This window comes from Chaetodon auriga, chromosome 1, assembly GCF_051107435.1.
Source record: "Chaetodon auriga isolate fChaAug3 chromosome 1, fChaAug3.hap1, whole genome shotgun sequence".
Classification (NCBI taxonomy): Eukaryota; Metazoa; Chordata; class Actinopteri; order Chaetodontiformes; family Chaetodontidae; genus Chaetodon; species Chaetodon auriga.
Genome location: NC_135074.1, coordinates 28,388,099 through 28,405,031, shown reverse-complemented (window position 1 = coordinate 28,405,031; position 16,933 = coordinate 28,388,099). Strand labels below are relative to the sequence as shown.

General features: G+C 39.5%; 1 protein-coding gene across 1 annotated transcript in view; it reads left to right on the top strand.

Annotated features, from left to right (window-relative positions):
* Positions 1-13,115: 13,115 nt before the first annotated feature.
* The window catches only part of luzp2 (leucine zipper protein 2), a 137,621-nt gene continuing 133,803 nt past the window's right edge, over positions 13,116-16,933 (top strand). The window contains exon 1 of the mRNA XM_076733460.1: positions 13,116-13,410. Within this exon, the coding sequence (XP_076589575.1) occupies positions 13,349-13,410 (62 nt within the window). The 5' untranslated portion in view covers positions 13,116-13,348. The remainder of the gene's footprint in view (positions 13,411-16,933) is intronic.

Genomic DNA, 16,933 nt, shown 5'->3' with positions numbered 1-16,933 from the left:
GAATATTATAATTTGGTTACAAAAAAAAATTCTCTTCTTTATGTCGTTAAAAACATCTCAGTCTACTTGCAGGTGTCAGTTGTAGATATGGGATTTAGAGAATTTGGAAGGAAATGCCAGAATAGAACATCAGTCATTAGCACATTTTCTGTTGTTGAATTTCACAATATGTATTTAAATATATGTACATATGTATTGTTTAATTTATTCATTTGAAATTACATAAAGACAGCCTGGAGAAAAAGGAATTAACACACCAATTAAATAATGTAAATAGTGTGTGCACAATGTAAGTTTAAAATCAAATGAAATGCAGATACTGTATGACTTAATTTAACCACAATACACTTATCTATCTTATCTTAATAACAGATAAGATAACAACAAAAGCTTTAGAAAAGCCCCCCTTAGGTTTGATTATGATACAAGCTTGAACTGTTTAGTGCAGATATAATATTTTCAGGCTTATCAGAATTTTATAAGCCCTAAAATTCTCAAAATAGATGATATGGAATTGATGGCATGTGTGTATTTAAAACCTCCCCGTCTGCATATAAAGAAATATTAATAGCCTCCGGTGTAGTGGGATATATCACTGCACTGAACTCTGCTTTACCCAACTTCTCTTAGCTCCGAAACTTCCCACCAAGTTTTAGATCTTGTGATTGGGGAATAGCTTCTGGTGCTCGTCAATTCACTGTTGAGTTTGCACAGTAGTTTCTATAGGGGCTTTGTCATCTCTCAGTATGGGAACAGCATGAGGGAGCAGAGTTTGCACCATATGGTGAACGTGGTCCTTTAAAATTTCTCTTCATTCTTTGGTTATTAGATGACCATTCAGAGTAATCAGCGACCTAATGATTCCCATTAGTCTCTTTGACTGTCATCACAGTTTGAATAGGATATTATTACAGATCTATCCTCTAGTGAAGGCAAGGGCAGCCCAACAGGGATTATAAGTAAGCTGAAATCAAATGTTTGTAACCGTTTTAGAGCAAAAATAAACCAAGGCATGTAATGAAATTAAGGGGCTCAGTGTCAGGTTTCAACATAAATTAAAGCATCTCAAATGTTTCCGTTCTAAGAGAGAAGGGAGATTTTTTGCACATTACGTGTAATCATCTTTTCTTTATTCAGGTTACTCATCTATCAATTACAGGCTGCTCTCACATCCAGTACATGCAGAATATATAAGGTAGATTTGTGTGCCATGTCCTCAATAAAATGATTCAAGGATTCAAGGATTGATTGTCATATTTATGAAAAAAACATCAGTGGATTTCCATATGATGGGAAAGTTGTGTCCTGGCTGCTCTCCAGTGTACATAGTATACAGTAATGCTACCATGCATACTTTTGCACACATACATACATAAAGTATAAAGACATGACATATAAAACACATGAAAAACAACTAAGTCAACAGCTTTCCAGCACATCTGTGAGGCTGAACTTAAACACAGTGGTGTTTTTAGCTATATGCTAATGGATCCATGCTAACACGCTTACAATGACAATGCTTACATGCTGATGTTTAGCAGCACAATGCCCAATACTGATACCTGCTGAACTGCACTATATGAAAACAATAGCTGAAGCTGATGGGGATGTCATTTGTTTTGCAGGTAATGTTGGTAATGTTCTGACAAGTTAAGATTTTGATGCTACGTTCAACATTAAGTGAATTAACAAAGTTATTATGATGCATCTTGAGGGGGACATAAGTGTCTGAACCCAATCCAATAGTTGTGGAGACTTTTCACTAAAAACCACAAATGTCAACGTTATGGTTGCAATAGTCAGTAGTAGAAAAGTCAGTAGGCTTCATTCTTTGACAAATGGAGTGTCTGTACACAATTTCCTGGCAATCCATTCAGTGTCTCTTGAGATACTTGAGTCTGGACCAAACTGGACTGGCTGACAGTGCAGTACTGCCATCCCTTAAGCCATCCCACTGGAAGTAAGGAATTACGTATGGAGTGTACATTAGGAGTTATGTATGGTGTCCAAGTCATTTCAGCATATGCTCACACAAAATTTTAATCCAACGAGATGTAAGAAAATATTAGAATTGCTTGGTTAGTTATCATATTGTTATCATCTGCTACACTCTCTTAAATTAAATACTTGATTCACACATCATGTTCTGGACAGGATCTGGACAGTACAATCAACTATACAGGTAATGTTTTGCTCATTAAAGCCCCATGACTGCAGTCTGAGTCAGGTTACTGACTGACAACAAGATAAAGTCCCCCCTCTACAAAAGCTGTTGTCTATAAGAAAAGAAAATAAGAAGTGTTTTCTATGACACCATAAAGCGCCACTCTGTACCGTCATTGGAAAAGGCACCTCTCACACTCTGCAAAGTGCTGGCTGGTGATACATGAGCTGAACGGAGATTTAACAAAGTTGAGTGTTTTGATGAAGTGGGCAGGACTGCTGACTTCTTCTTTTTTGTCCACTTAGTTGGAACAAAGAGCCTGTGTAATGCCTCATCACTCCTGTAAAAAGCTTGGCTGATGTAAAGCTCACGCACCACCATCAGTCTCTGACGCCAGCTGAATTACATGACAGCTGCTTCGGGGTACTTGCTCTAAGTATTTCTCTCCCCACATCAGCAAGTGGGCCTGTGTCTGCCCACGAGAACCATCATAGGGACCTACCTGCCTTCAGAACAGCTCAGTTATGTGGGACCCTGGAGGGCCATGCCCAAATTTACTTGCACCTGTCATAGCCACACAGTGGCAGGTTGTCAGGACAGCCAGAGCTATGCTGTACTGTCCTTAATAGGGAAGTTTCTTTCCTCTGCAATGGCACCTAGTTGAACAGGGTGAGGAACTAGGTTTCCATGCTATGAATGTGCTCAGCTCTGGTTAAGGTCTTTTATACAAAGCAACAGAATTCTGATACCAACATTGTTTATTTAGAGGTTGTTCTTCGGATGAATGATGATTGTTGTGTCCTCGGTCATCTGTGTTTGGTTCAGGGTTAGTGTGAACCCTCGGTGCCAGGAGACTGTCCATTTGCGTTGAGTTGAATACAAATGATTGAATTGTGCTGCTGCAACATACAGTTACTGTCATTCATGCAGCTTGACGTGCATTGTCTAGCCACAATGGTGTAGACCAACCCGAAAACACATGACAATACCCGCAATTTATATGTCCTTACTTGTTAATTTGAGAAAAAAATCTCTCTCTCATTGCTGTCAGTTGTGTCATTATTTGTTATTTCGGGGTCCACTTGAAATGGCCTTCGGAGGACTGGCTCAATCTGTATCATATTTTTCACTTGTGGACTGCATTACAATGAATTTCTATAACAGGTGCTATGGATAGAATTTAAAATATTTGCAAAATATAGTAAATGGTAGAAGTAGTCATAGTACTTATTCCATCATAATAATACAAATGGTCATAATTTTTACACGGTAGCTATCAGAACACATTTACCACGTGCTTTAAAGGGGGAAGACAAGATTTAAAAAAGTTATAGTTAAATAAAATCAAGCAAAACAGAAATGTAAGAATAAAGCTTGGTTCTGAGAAAGTATTTAAAATATGTGACTGATTCTGTGGGGTTCAGATCCTCAGGCAGGGAGCTATAGTTTATTTAAAAGTCGATAGCACCATGAAAGAATACTCCATTACAGATCAACCATTTATCCAATATCTATATCCACTTATCCCTTGCAGGATCACAGGGGGCTGGAGTCTATCCCACCTCACGTGGGTAACACATGAAGACAAACAACCAGGCAACCGCATTAATATAAACTTATATTAACAGCAAAAGCTGTTCAAGTAACCAAAGTAAAAGTTCTCATAATGAACTGTCTCCAGCACTGTGATATTGATGTATTAACATGCAAGCAGCATTTTAATGTTGTCACTGGTCCAGGTGGCACAGAGTCTAGCTCGTTCATCATATTTTATGGGCGTATCGCATATTCTGAATGCAACACCTTAATCTGCAAAGTAACTAGTACCTACATCATCAGATAAAGATAATGGATGGAATTGGAAAGGCTGCTGCTATTGTATGAAGGACAGATAGAAATTGAACTTCAGTACAGTCCTTGGCAATATTTCACCTTTGGACAAAAAGAGAGAAAAGAGAATATATTATGTACAAAAAAGCTCTGCAATAAGCTCATTTACTGTAAATGTGTTTGGGAAAGTTTAGATAACCAACGTTCACACATTAGCTCCACTATGTAGCTACCATTAGCAGATACAAGTCACTTAACACCCATAACCGCACAACACGACCGACTACAAGCCGTACACAAACATAGCTTGGTTATGGAACCACTTAGTCTGAAGAGAACCCTGTCGGTCCCTGTGGCATTTGTTTCTTTCAGTTTGATTTTGGAGAGAGCTCCCAGCAGACGTACTAGGCATTCCCTCTGTGCTGCCATCAACAACAGAATCTGACAAAAACAACTGCATGTCGCTGCAGCATTTTAACTCGGTTATAACCGTTGGCTCGGCTGGGTCTCTATCCTCCCTACTCGTGGCGCAGCCGCACTTTGTCAGTCTTTATCATTTTGTCATGCGGTGTGGCTGGCTCAAAGATGCACAGATAAACCCGCATGTTTATGTCCTCCTGGCTCGTGCTGTGGCCGGCTGACTGGAGGCCCATGTTTCTGTTGCAGCCTGAGCTCTTCCTGCAGTTGTTTGTCTGAATTCGATTTTAATCGTGCATCCCTGTGTGTTGCCTGTACCTCCTGTAGTCCAGACAGCAGCTGATCAGTTACAGTCTTTGACCCTTCACTGTTCTTCAGGCTTCACTCTATATGACTGGATTTCCAATCCAGCTGTTCAAGTGTTTCTTCACGGTAACTGTAGTATTTGAGCTGCTGCTGCTGCTGAGTCCATATGTGTTAGCGCTTACCTTAAATTCCATGCTTGCTTGCAACTTTCTTTCCAAACTTTCAGTTTCGAGTCCCAAGTTTATAACCCACAATGTGACCTTCTACAGCTTATCGACATAATGAGACACCGCTGTATAAAAATGGCATCTCCTTTAATAGCTGTCAGTATTACATGCAGTGTAATATGTGGAATATATTTTCACACAGCTGACATTTTACATTTCAATCCACTTAACAGAATTGTATATTATCCAGTTTTTAATCTGTTCTGTTCCTTCTTTCTATCTTGGGTAACCTTTTACCTTTCACACACTCAAATAATTTCAATTATGGGATGCAGTCAGAACATTTTGTCCGTAAGATGAATGTTTGTTCCTGGACTTTGCCTGGATTGGTGGAGATTGAAAATGGATAGCCTCTTTCAAATTCAATTTAATATGTTTTTAACTCATAGGAAAAGGGGGTGATTATACTTTTCCTGCCTCAATGTGCATTCAGTTCTTCAATTATCCACAAGGCTGATAATAATAGAAAAATGTTGTATCATTTTAAAATAATGGAGTCTGAAGGATATAGGAAAGATTAACCTCTCTAAAAATGTCACTGTTCACTTCAAGCATTTAATGTGAAATTGACACCATTTAGCTTTACGCTATAAAGCCCGTGTGCTTGGTAGTGTCTGACATAACAACAGCAGTATGCTGTTAATACTGCTGTATCTGCAGCATTTTGTTTATCCAGGTCATGCAGCAGCTGTGCGACAGAAGCAGCTATGCGAGGACTTAAAGATGCCTCACTGCCTCTCTGAGAGGGTTCAGCAGTTTGGAAAGAAAAACAACAACAATATTAACAAAAGGCACAGAATGATGAGTTTTCTTGCTGTGGTCACTGCTTGAAGTCCCAAACACTTGCAGTTTAAGGAACCACCTGAAGATGGAAGTAAAAATCCACCGATGAGTTTAAATAGCAGACAGCCTCTGAATTACGAGCATTGTTAATCCTTTCACCTCAGACAATTCAGTTTGTATTCTTGAAATACTTCATTCTTCCTTCCCCTCTGGAGTCATGTGTTAAGGACCCCCACCCATGTGATGGCACAGCAGTGTGACGAAACCCGAACAATTGCTCAGATAGAATGGGAAGCGATTTTATTTTCTCTCTCTGGCTCATACAATAGTTCTACCAAGAGGGACACCTCATTTCAGTGCAAAGTAGGTGCTCAAATCAATATTATATGCATTCACAAATTCAATCTCACACAATTCTCCATCTATGGAACAACTCCAATTTGTGTTTCATAGCGTGACAGATGAGAATCTTGGCATCTGTTTTTTTTTCACATTTCGAAATTGCAACCGCAAGATAATGTTATAATATGCAAATGGAAAAAAGCCACTATCCCGGGATATTCGTGGATTACACAAAGCAGGTGCTGTATTTTGATGGATGCAATACATATTTTAATGAGTTCTTAAAAGTAAAGTCACCAAGAAGGTATGATCCTATGTAGTTTTTATAAACCTTGCCCCAAAATATTGCACATATAATGCAACCACCTTTACACTCCTGTCAATTTTTTACTCCGGTGAGAGCAAGAGAAGGTAAAATGGACCCAGAAATGGTCATTTAATGGCACAAAACCAATCGAAGAAGCAACACTGAACTGTTCGAACGTAAAACCTGGGGGTGATCACATGGCAAAGCTGCTGATGTTACAGAAACTAGAAATCTATATGTTTATAGATCTCCAAATGAATAGATTCTTTGCCTGGAGCTGCTCTATGGCGCATATAGTAACAATCAAGTACCCTGCAGCAATAGGCCTATCTCTGTATTCTTTTCAAGGCCACAAGTCTGAGACATGGAATAAGTGGGTATTGGAAAACTGCCAGTTTTTATATCTCAGCAGCAGAGCAATGCAACCACATAACGGCTGTTATACATTCACCACTAGTTGTAAAACCTTGGTCCTGACATTGTGGAAGTACATCTATATTGCAGACCGATGACAGTTTCATGCAAACATGAGCTTGTCTCACATGAGCTCCAGCTGACCCTCAAGAGGGTCAATATGAATATGTTGTTCTTCTGAGTGAATGGAAACATGAGCATTATACATAAAGTTAGCATCTAAATTACTCGTCCCAGTCTCCTATATATTCCTCCCACGCTTGTGAAAATATTTCCACATTCAGGTTAAATATTCTGCTCTCTGTGTCCTTAGACCTTCTGGGTCAAAATAATCCTCCCGTAATCACAGGAATAATTGTTACATCTGTTATCATTAAGTTTTGGCCACATCACTGCCAGTCCGAATAATTGGATTTGCATGTAATGTTGCTGATGTCGGACTTTAAGCTTATTCTGCTGTGAGTTGCTCTTCTTCCCAAGATTATCAACTAAAGCTCTAAAATGTAAAGTATAATCAGCACTTAATTATACTTGATGATACATAATTAACTTAATTCATAATAGTCTTCTTATAACAATCACATGGGTGAATAATTTGCAGGGAAAGCTGTTTAGCAGTTTTTGCCTTCACTCAGAGGATGCAGGGTAAGTAGCTCACTGGCTAACAACCCCACAGAATCACAATAAACTGAGGCACAATCCCACACAAATGCTCCTCTCCAGTGGCAGCATCACCATGGTTTAAGGCCAAGGCTCTGCTCTGGGGGTCTTTCTGGAGCATTACAATGCATCAGAGTAAACAAAGCTGGACTACAATGACTGGCTTTTCCATACTGGTTTGAATCATGCGTGGTTTCAAAACGTCCTGTACTGTGTTATCATACAAATCCATAGCTGCTCTGCCACTAAACGTGGATGTCCTGCTGCTGTCTCATTGCTCCAAGTGGGTGTCCTGGCATCTTACTACAGCTTCATGTGGGTGTCCTGCCAGTTTATCGGCTTTAAATGTGGGTGTCCTGGCATCTTGCCTGTGATTGTGGGTGTCCTGCTACTGACTTTGGTTGTTCTACCATTGAAGCCCCTCCGTTAGGCTGCTATGTTTAGCTGTCCAGCAGCCCTTAGCATCGATGTGAAGGGATTGTTGCCTCACAGCTGAAAAGGCTCCTGAAATTGATCAAATTGCACTGGTTACTTAAATATATAAATATATATATAACTTAAATAGTTCAACCTCTTGAACACCTTAGTGCAGTTTAATCAGAAGTTAAAAAAAAAACAAGTATTCACATGTATGTCGTATTAACACATTATCACTTTACTGGTGCTGTAATAGCCTTTATATTAACTTAAATATTCAAAGCTCAGGTATATTATGAAGGATGCACTATAACATAAGCTGGAAATGTAGTAGATGCTTGATAATTTAAGGCATCCACAGGCTAGTGCTCTACTTTTTGTAGAAGGATGTCTTTGTGTGTTAAGTACCTGATGCCTCATTTACCCAATTCAGCTTCAGGACATTGACGTAAATTATGATCTCCCTTTAAAAAAAGCTAAAAAGATGCTGACATAATTAAATTGTTGTGGTTGTGACATGTTGTATTTAGTTTGTTGGCAGATGTTTCTCAGCCTTTTTTTTTTTTTTTTTTTTTTTTTTTTAAAAGGGAGTTTATCGAGCTGTTGGTATGGTGACAGAGTTGGCTGATTCAAGCTCAGCTGGACCTGGTCATGGGAGTTGACCTGAACTTGCTGAAGATGACCTACTATACAAACGGTTCATGATGTGGGGTCTTGGTTCTCCAGGAGTCTCTAATGGAATCCCAGAAAGTGTCCTTGAAAATTGAGAAAGTAGTTTTCAGTCATTTCCAGTAATTGATTTTTGAAAAAACACTCTTTGTTATCTCACACTATGGTTGTATTGACGGTATGAAGGATTTTAAAAAAGTCTAACTTTGGCACAGAGAGTGGTAGTGTGGAACAAAAGCACCGTGGTCAACAGGTGTGCTTGCAGCAGACAAACACAGAGATTAGCTGGTGGAAAAAAATCAAATGAATGCAGCTTTAAACATAATTAAAATAGGGATATCTCAATCTGTTGTCCATCTTTTCTGTCTCTCAGCATACTTTATTTTCTTGGTGCTCTGCAGGGGCGGAGTACACAGCTGAAACTTTACAGAGAAACTTTAAAATGTGCCGTCTCCACCAGGTTGGTGTGTTACAGGGTTTAATAAAAGCTATTTTTGTTTTGCGCTGACATATTTGTTGGATGTGACATGTCTTGGTTTCATCTGAGCAGATGTTTCACGTGTAGTGTACGCTGTACCTCTTGAATATCAGGAGCTAACTACTGACCAAGAACAGCTGTGTGGGGATTTGTGCTTAGTGACATTAAAGCTGTTTATGTTAGTGTCTCCATTCATTTGTTCTGAGCGTGTGATGACAAACTAAACATCTCAGGCGTGATGTTGAGAGCTTATGTCAGCACCAGTTCTGTGAAGGCACATTTCCATACTTCTGCTCTGAGAGAATAACCAGCTGACAGGGAAGTGCCTTAAGCTTCAGCCTTGCTGCCAGACTTCTCTCTTTTTTTGTTTTCTTTTCCTTTTTCCTCACAAAATGTTGAATGGCACTGTAGATGTTGAGAATGGAAATTTATGCAAGGGAATGCTGGATTTTTTTTCTCTCTTCTAGTGCAAACCCTCTGTAAACATACATAATAGACTATGGAGATTTCAGTACTTGCTAACTTATCTTCCTGAGCTTAATATTCATGTGGAAGAAAAGCAGAAGAGGAAGGAGGAGCATCTTTGCAGAAAGCAAACAGTCATTGGTAATAGCGGCAGCGTTGCTGACAGGCCATTGTTTTAGCGAGCTCAGAATCAGGATATCTTCATTTTGCTACTTAAGCAAGTGTCAGTCAATATCACTGTCCTTGGACATGTTCTTGCAGATGTGGAAATGTTGCCTGCTGGGACTGCCGTAGCCTGGAGGTAAAGACAGCAGCTTGCGACCACAAGACTAAAACTTAGATAAGGAAATGTGGACTAAGAAGTAAGTACTCTTACTGCCAAGAGCGCCTACATAGTAGGAAATGCTGCAGGTTTTATTTGTCAAATCCACAGGTGAATATGCTTCAACTGTTTAAATGTGACACAGGATGTTGCTAAATAGGATAGTCTAATGTACATTATGCTGGAAAAAAAAACTTCCATGGCCAAATAAAGGGTGTAAAAAGAAAACAAAAACAACTAGGACTCATGGCCCTTTATGCTGGAGTCAGCTAAAGAATATACAGCTTCAAAGGCTCATAGACTCTTTGGCCATGCCTACTGTGCTTTGACAGCTGGTAGGCAAACTCTGCCTTTTCCTTACTTTTAAAAACTCTCATAAAGCTCTGTGAACACACACGTTTATACTTCTATTTCTGTGAGAGCCCTTACTGACATAATGCATAATGTATAGCACAATAACCCCATACTTAACTGTTACAATTAGGCAAGGCAATGCGCATTGCAGTTACAGTTCAAAATGCTTTTCTGCTTGCAAAATAAGGTAAATAAGACATGGTTTAAAAACACATGAAAACATCAGTGTTAATTATTAACACATGCAAACACAAACTGCCATATGTTACACCGACATACACCAATTAATGGTTTAACACTCAAATACGTCCCCTGAAATCAGCAACTTACAGGACTGTCACATCTTTCCGATGCTACACCATAGTACCACTCTATCAGATCGCCTGATTGTGCTGCTCAAGTCCAACAGTCATCGTTTCCTACGCAGTGACCACAGTGGGAGTGAAAAACTGAGAACTTTATACTTTTACTTCGTAGCCAAAATGTTGAAAATTGCCTGCATAAGATTTTTGTTGCATCACTCCATGGATGTTTATGACTTTGACTTTGCTTTCAGGCATTAAGAAATTATTGGAGGAAGTGCGAGAAGAAAAATATGCTCTTATAATAGTGTTTCTAATATGCCTCGCAGAGCTCCACGGCAGCCTTTTTAATTTTTTAGTTAATGCAACGACCTCAGCTGGAATAGTGGGATTCTGCGTGGTTCAGATTGTGATGAAGCAACAAGACATCTGCAGTGATTTTGTGTGTTTTTTGGGAACGTAAAGGAATTAGTGTCCAATGCTCAACTGGCACAGAGCTGTGGAATCTTTTCTGTTTGCAAAACTGCTTTAATGACAGAAAACCTCGAATGAAAAGTCTCCTAATGTCATTGTGACTCAGTCTGGATGTGCAACTATCATATAAACAAAGAACAGTGACACAGAAATGTGTTTTCGTCCAAGTAGAATCCATAGAAATCATTAAACGCCGCTTGGCTCTGACTGAATCAAAGCATCCCATTCAAGCATGATCAAGATTCAAATGAAGCATTCGTAAACAAAATATACAAATCAACTGATGTGACGTACAGGCTCAGCTATGGGGATTTATCCAAATGTAATCTTGCATAATATCAACAATTCATGCTCATTTGCTGGTGATTTTTCTTCATTATGATAAGATTATCAACAGGTTGGCTCAGAGCGCTGGGACTGCAAGTTTCTGGCTGATGTGATACATGATTGAGACGGATAACTTATGTCTGGAGAGGACGCTCTCCCCGGTAGCCGAGGCAAGCTGTGGTCTAGCAGACTCATTACAACTGGTCACCATGGGTTTCCATGCATGAACTTCTAATTATACCACATAAATGGGTGGAAATCTTTCAGTATGGAAAATGGGTTGGGGTACAAAAGACTCCAAACTCTATTAAACCTGTAATGGAAATCATTTATCATGCCTATGGTGTGTGACCTCCACCTTTTTGTATGGACTGCTTAATATTCTACCTGTATTACATGGCTTGGAGTCTCACTTGGAACATCCTCTCGGTTCTCAACATTTTGTTCTTGAGCTGTTCTTACTTTCATAAGGTTAACCTTGAATTTCAAAGTGGTCTGCAGGGCAAGTAAAGCCGGGGGTGAGATGATTTTATTAACTACACATTTCTATTTTGCCATCGATGTACAGGTGTGGTTAATTTAAAGAATGGGAGCTGTTGGTCTCACTTTACAGCCTTAGACTTCACTCTGTACCAACAAATTATTAAAAGCTCTGTATCAGCTTGTTCCTACAATAAATGGAGGTTATTCCCATAATTAACATCTTGTGCTAACGAGCCCTTTTTCTAGACCATGTGTATCATTGTAGCTGTTTGTGGGTGTATTACGGCCATTGTTGGCAATGTTGCCATTAAATGATTAGCGAGCAATATTTGATTTTACTGTAATTTCTGCAGGAGTGTGATGAAGTTTCATCATTTGTCAGGTATTTAATGCACTGAATTAGACAAAAATAGACAATCTCGTTATTTCATCCATAAATAGCATCTTAATATAAGTTCCATCAAGTTAAGCATATCATAATATATTGGATATCAATATCATAATGTAAAATTATATATACTATAACTGAGGATTTTATCCATGTCCCCCAGTCTTTCAAGTTTTAATTAAATGTCAAATAATTATTAAAACTTTACATTCAAACAAAATAAATGGATTTTTTTCCGTCATCTTTGTTGACTCCAGGCCAAAAATTGCACATCGAGCAACTTATATCCCTACTTCTTCGTCATAACTTTGTAACTGTCTTTTAAATCTTTATTTTATTTCAAGTTTTCTGAGATGAAGGTTTTTATTTTTGCTTTCTAAAATACTTATTTCAGCAAGTTTTTGTTCACTGAATAATTTCAGTTGAGCCCGTTGTAGCTCAAAAAAGAAATGCGTTTGTTTACTTTTGTATTACTGCACACACCGTGGAGCAAGGGGAAGTCATTTAGGCTTAAGAAAGAAAAAAGCAAAGAGAGAAAAAATGAAGTAATACTTTGATCACAGTTCATTTCATTTAGTTTTGGATTTTTTTCTGTACTGAAGATGATTGATTTTTTTTCTTCAGTGTTCATTCACAATTCAACAACCTAACCTTGCGTTCTGTCTAAGCACAAAGCTTCATTGCTAATTGCAATTTAAATCTCTTAGTGTCTTGCCTTTACTGAACTGTGACTTTGCTGTTACTCAACTGAGTGTTTTCGTATGGTGATGACCTCTTTCAGCCAAATGTTTTGCTGTATCTCCACCCCAGGCTGCAGGTAGTAAAGAGGCAGAATGCAATGAATGGGGAGATGTATTGTTGGAGGAACAACCGGCCCCAAACAATGGCAAGAATGCCTCTCTCCAATAGCTGAAGCTGCCCGGGCGCTGACATCATATCACTCCCACATCTCCCTCTCTTGATTTCAGCCCCACCCGCTCCTTTCCATTAGCAAGTCGGTCCGTGTCCCTGTGTTATTTAAAGCCAGAGATCCTCCCTCTCGCCGAGCCACTGTGTTGCATCTGTCTGCCTCGCTGCTTGTGTGTCTGGGTGTGTGCGTATGAGAGTGCGCTAAAAAACCCAGGCAGCCAGTGGGAGAGCTAGAGAGCGAGGAGAGAGACACGGGGGGAAAGGCAAAAAGCATCTGAGACGGGAGAAGGAACGGGAGTGTGAGACAGCTATGAAATTCATCCAAGCTATTTGCTTACTGCTTCTCTGTCCAGCTTTGAGCCTCAACACCAGGTAAGAGATGAATAAGAAGAGAGTAAGACCCTGCTACAGACTCTGAGACAAAAGGGGGGTATAGGTTCAAAGGATATAACAGGCAATCTTAGATTACTAATCTGAAGGTCTGTTCAGTCCTGCCAAATACTGAAGCCTTAATTCGTCCTGGCAGAGGCTCTCTGTGTGCTAAGCATGTTGGAGACCGAAAGACTTAAAAGGAAGAAAGAGCTTATCTGTTGAACTAGGCTATTATCTTTCTCAGTTCTGGACGGGCTGAGAGACAGTTGTCCTTTTGTGGTGGTAATTCACTGAAAGCGATGCCTCCTGAATAGTGGTGACATTGCTTTTTGGGACTTTTGCTGCCCGCTGGTCTGGGAGGGAGCAAGTTGAAGTCAGGGGAACTGAGAAAAAGGACAAGGCTACTTGTGTTGCAGTGTCTCGAAAAAGAGCAGGTGTGTGTGCTTCTGTATATATATGTGTGTGTGCGCGCGATGTAAGGCTTTTGAAGAAGCTGGAGGAAGAGTGATGGGCAAGAAGAATGCATAAGAGAGAAATGCGTGGAGAGGGAGAGTTTTGATGATTAATTAAATCATTGATAAAATCGTCCTTCTTCTCTGCCAGTGCCTGACACCACTGCCTTAATGAGAGCCGTGAGAGGAAATTCAGGGCTTTGACTATACCATGGAGACATCACACGCAGGAAGGCATGCATTATAAAACTTGCCTCTCCTCTTTCTCCTCAGTGCCCAAAACATTCTGATACTGTTGTCGTCTTTTCTTGGTGAATTAGTTGAATGCAGTTGCAGAGGAAGGCATGCACAGGGAGAACGATGGCTTTGAGCTGACAGTTCCGTTGTCGATATTAAGTGAATATTTAGACCAGTACCTACATTTTTGTGGTGTCATTCATAACACACGAATGGCCACTATGTGAATAATTTCATTTGCCTCAGGTGTTACAGACTTGTAGAAAAAGACATCAAGGTTATTGCCTACGTCCAACAAATTTGTCAATACCAGAGAGGTACACTGATGATGTATGAGTCATATAACTAGGGGCTCTATTGATGTATTAATCTCTTGCTTTTTGTAGTCAGCAAATGAAGCGCTCACACACCCTTTGACACACCTACAATTTTAGTGCTCGCATAAGGCAAATACACAAAAAGCCTTCAGGCAGCAGCTTTAGAAACATTCGATGGTTTTAGCAGGTTTTTTTGGGCTGTGCATACACGTAGACTTCTTAAGCTCTTTTCTGAACTGTGAAATTAATCAGTGCTTCCACAAATCACGTAAGAAAACAAAATATGGTCAATCATCTGATTCACTTCCTCAATACATAGGTTGTTATTGTAGCGCAACACTTTGTTACTCTGCCTGTGTCTCCGCTACATTTCCAGATCCACAGGTACAAACTGTAGTTGGAAGGTTTTAGGTTATTATAAATTACTTTAACCTGCCTCATAGCAGGATAGTAGTGTTTCAGTCAGCTCTGCTATGAAGAATGCATGAGGACGCCAAAGCAACGTTGCATTAAGAGGGACTTTTTATTTCTCCTCTGTAACACTGAACACTATACATGGCTTGCCAGTTACTATTATGTTTATCTAGCTACGTTACAGCTGACGAATGAGAGTTGAGTACTCCTTATAGCATGCACTTTTCTGTGGCTGTGGCTATGCTATGCTGGTACTTCTCTGACACACCGGGAGAGACTTACTTCCAACAGCAAACCCATTAGACTGCCTCACAAACACTGACAATACACCCCCAAGGCTCGGCAACATGTAGGTGCAGTTAGGCTGTGGATGTGCTAACCTAGCTTGTAAAAATACCGCCCTGAAAATGTTACTTAAAAAGTAAAATCAGCTGTTCATTTTGGACAAGACTGCAACTATGTATTATTTTCATTGTGGGTTAATCTGATTATTTTCTCCATTAATTGACTCTTTGTATGGTTTGTAAAAATTCAGAAAATGGTGAGAAATGCGGTCACAATTACCCTGAGCCCAGAGTGACATCTTCACAATGCTTGTTTTGTCTGACGAATGGTACAAATTAAAAATGACTGAAAATAGATGAAGATTATCTGAATAATTCAAAGGAAAAGCAGCAAATCCTTCCTTTTCAGAAGCTGGAACCATGAAATGTTTTTGGCATGAAAAATGACCAAATAGTTACCAATTGATTGTCTGTCAATCGGCTAATTGATTCAGCTCTACTTGGATGTTACTGTTGGGTAGTTTGATTCAGAACAGAACATATGTTAGAAGCTCTTTGTATGTTTTTATATGCAAAAAAAATGGACAGTGTTTTCGTCAGGGATGCAGAAAGTGACACAAAAAGAGAAGACTCAAGTAAAGGCCAAGTACCTCAAATCTGTACATGCTCGAGTAATTATACTCCGTTACCCTCCACCACTCGAGAGGGGACGTGGGTTGAGCATAGGGATGGAACAAAGACGATGTTCACCCACCCCAACCCCCACCCCAGCAACATTTCCCCCAAAGGAAACGCTGCTAATAATGCTCTTGTTAAGTTTGGTGTCTAAAATTTTGGTTTGTGTCTCAAGTTTTATTTTTAAATAGTGATCTTTTGGGTGCTAATTGGAGAGGGAGGCATTACGGTGGTAATTTGGCAGGTCAGCACAGATTGTAAGCTACATCTCGAGGGGGAATGTCATGAAAAGTAATTACCAGAACACATAGATATAATCAGTGTTTCATTAGATAGTTCATTTCTAAACTTGGCTTAAAAAAGGGAGAGCTGTGTTTTGTTAAAGGCGGAGGGGTTTTCCAGGCAAAGGTGGACACCTCAACTGTGACCTGCTAAACCTTGATTTATTTTCAAGAGTGGGAAAAATAAACATGAGCCAGGTCCTAAACAGATCTGCAATGCAGGCAGATACGGAAGCACAAGCTGTGACCATGTTAAAATGTTATAATTGAAAAAAAAAAAAAAAGATAACAGTTTGGGGGATTTCAATAATAAATGGGCTCTCATTACAACTTAGTGAAACAAAACAAGTTACAAACAGGGTCTTTTTCCATCACTTCATCTGCTCCACAAACCGAAGAAGATCTTTCCAGCACGCTGCTTAACATGCAGGCTGAAATACTAGAAGCCAGCCTTTAAAGCTGATCATCAGTTCTGTTGACTGTGCGTCAGAGAGGTGTTGATTGAATTCCAGTCATTTCTGAGGTGGTAATTAAGTGTTTTATATTAAATAATATACTGAAACTTTGACAATTTGTTTGCAGAGCTTCCTTCTCTGTGAGTTTCTTCTGTTATCATGTGACCTCGGCAAAGAAAAAGCTTGTAAATGGACCTTGGCTTATTTTTATTTGTGGCTTTTTGTCCAGAACTAAATGTTCAGATGGCCTCATTTTAATGAAAAGGACAGCAACGAGGAATCTACAAGGGCAGCTAAATGTTATTTTCCTCTTGCTAAAGATTTGTCATCACTGCACAAGTATCCACGGATGGATTCAATGAAAGGTCAACACTGAACACGGAAAGCAGTTGATCCATAACACCTGTC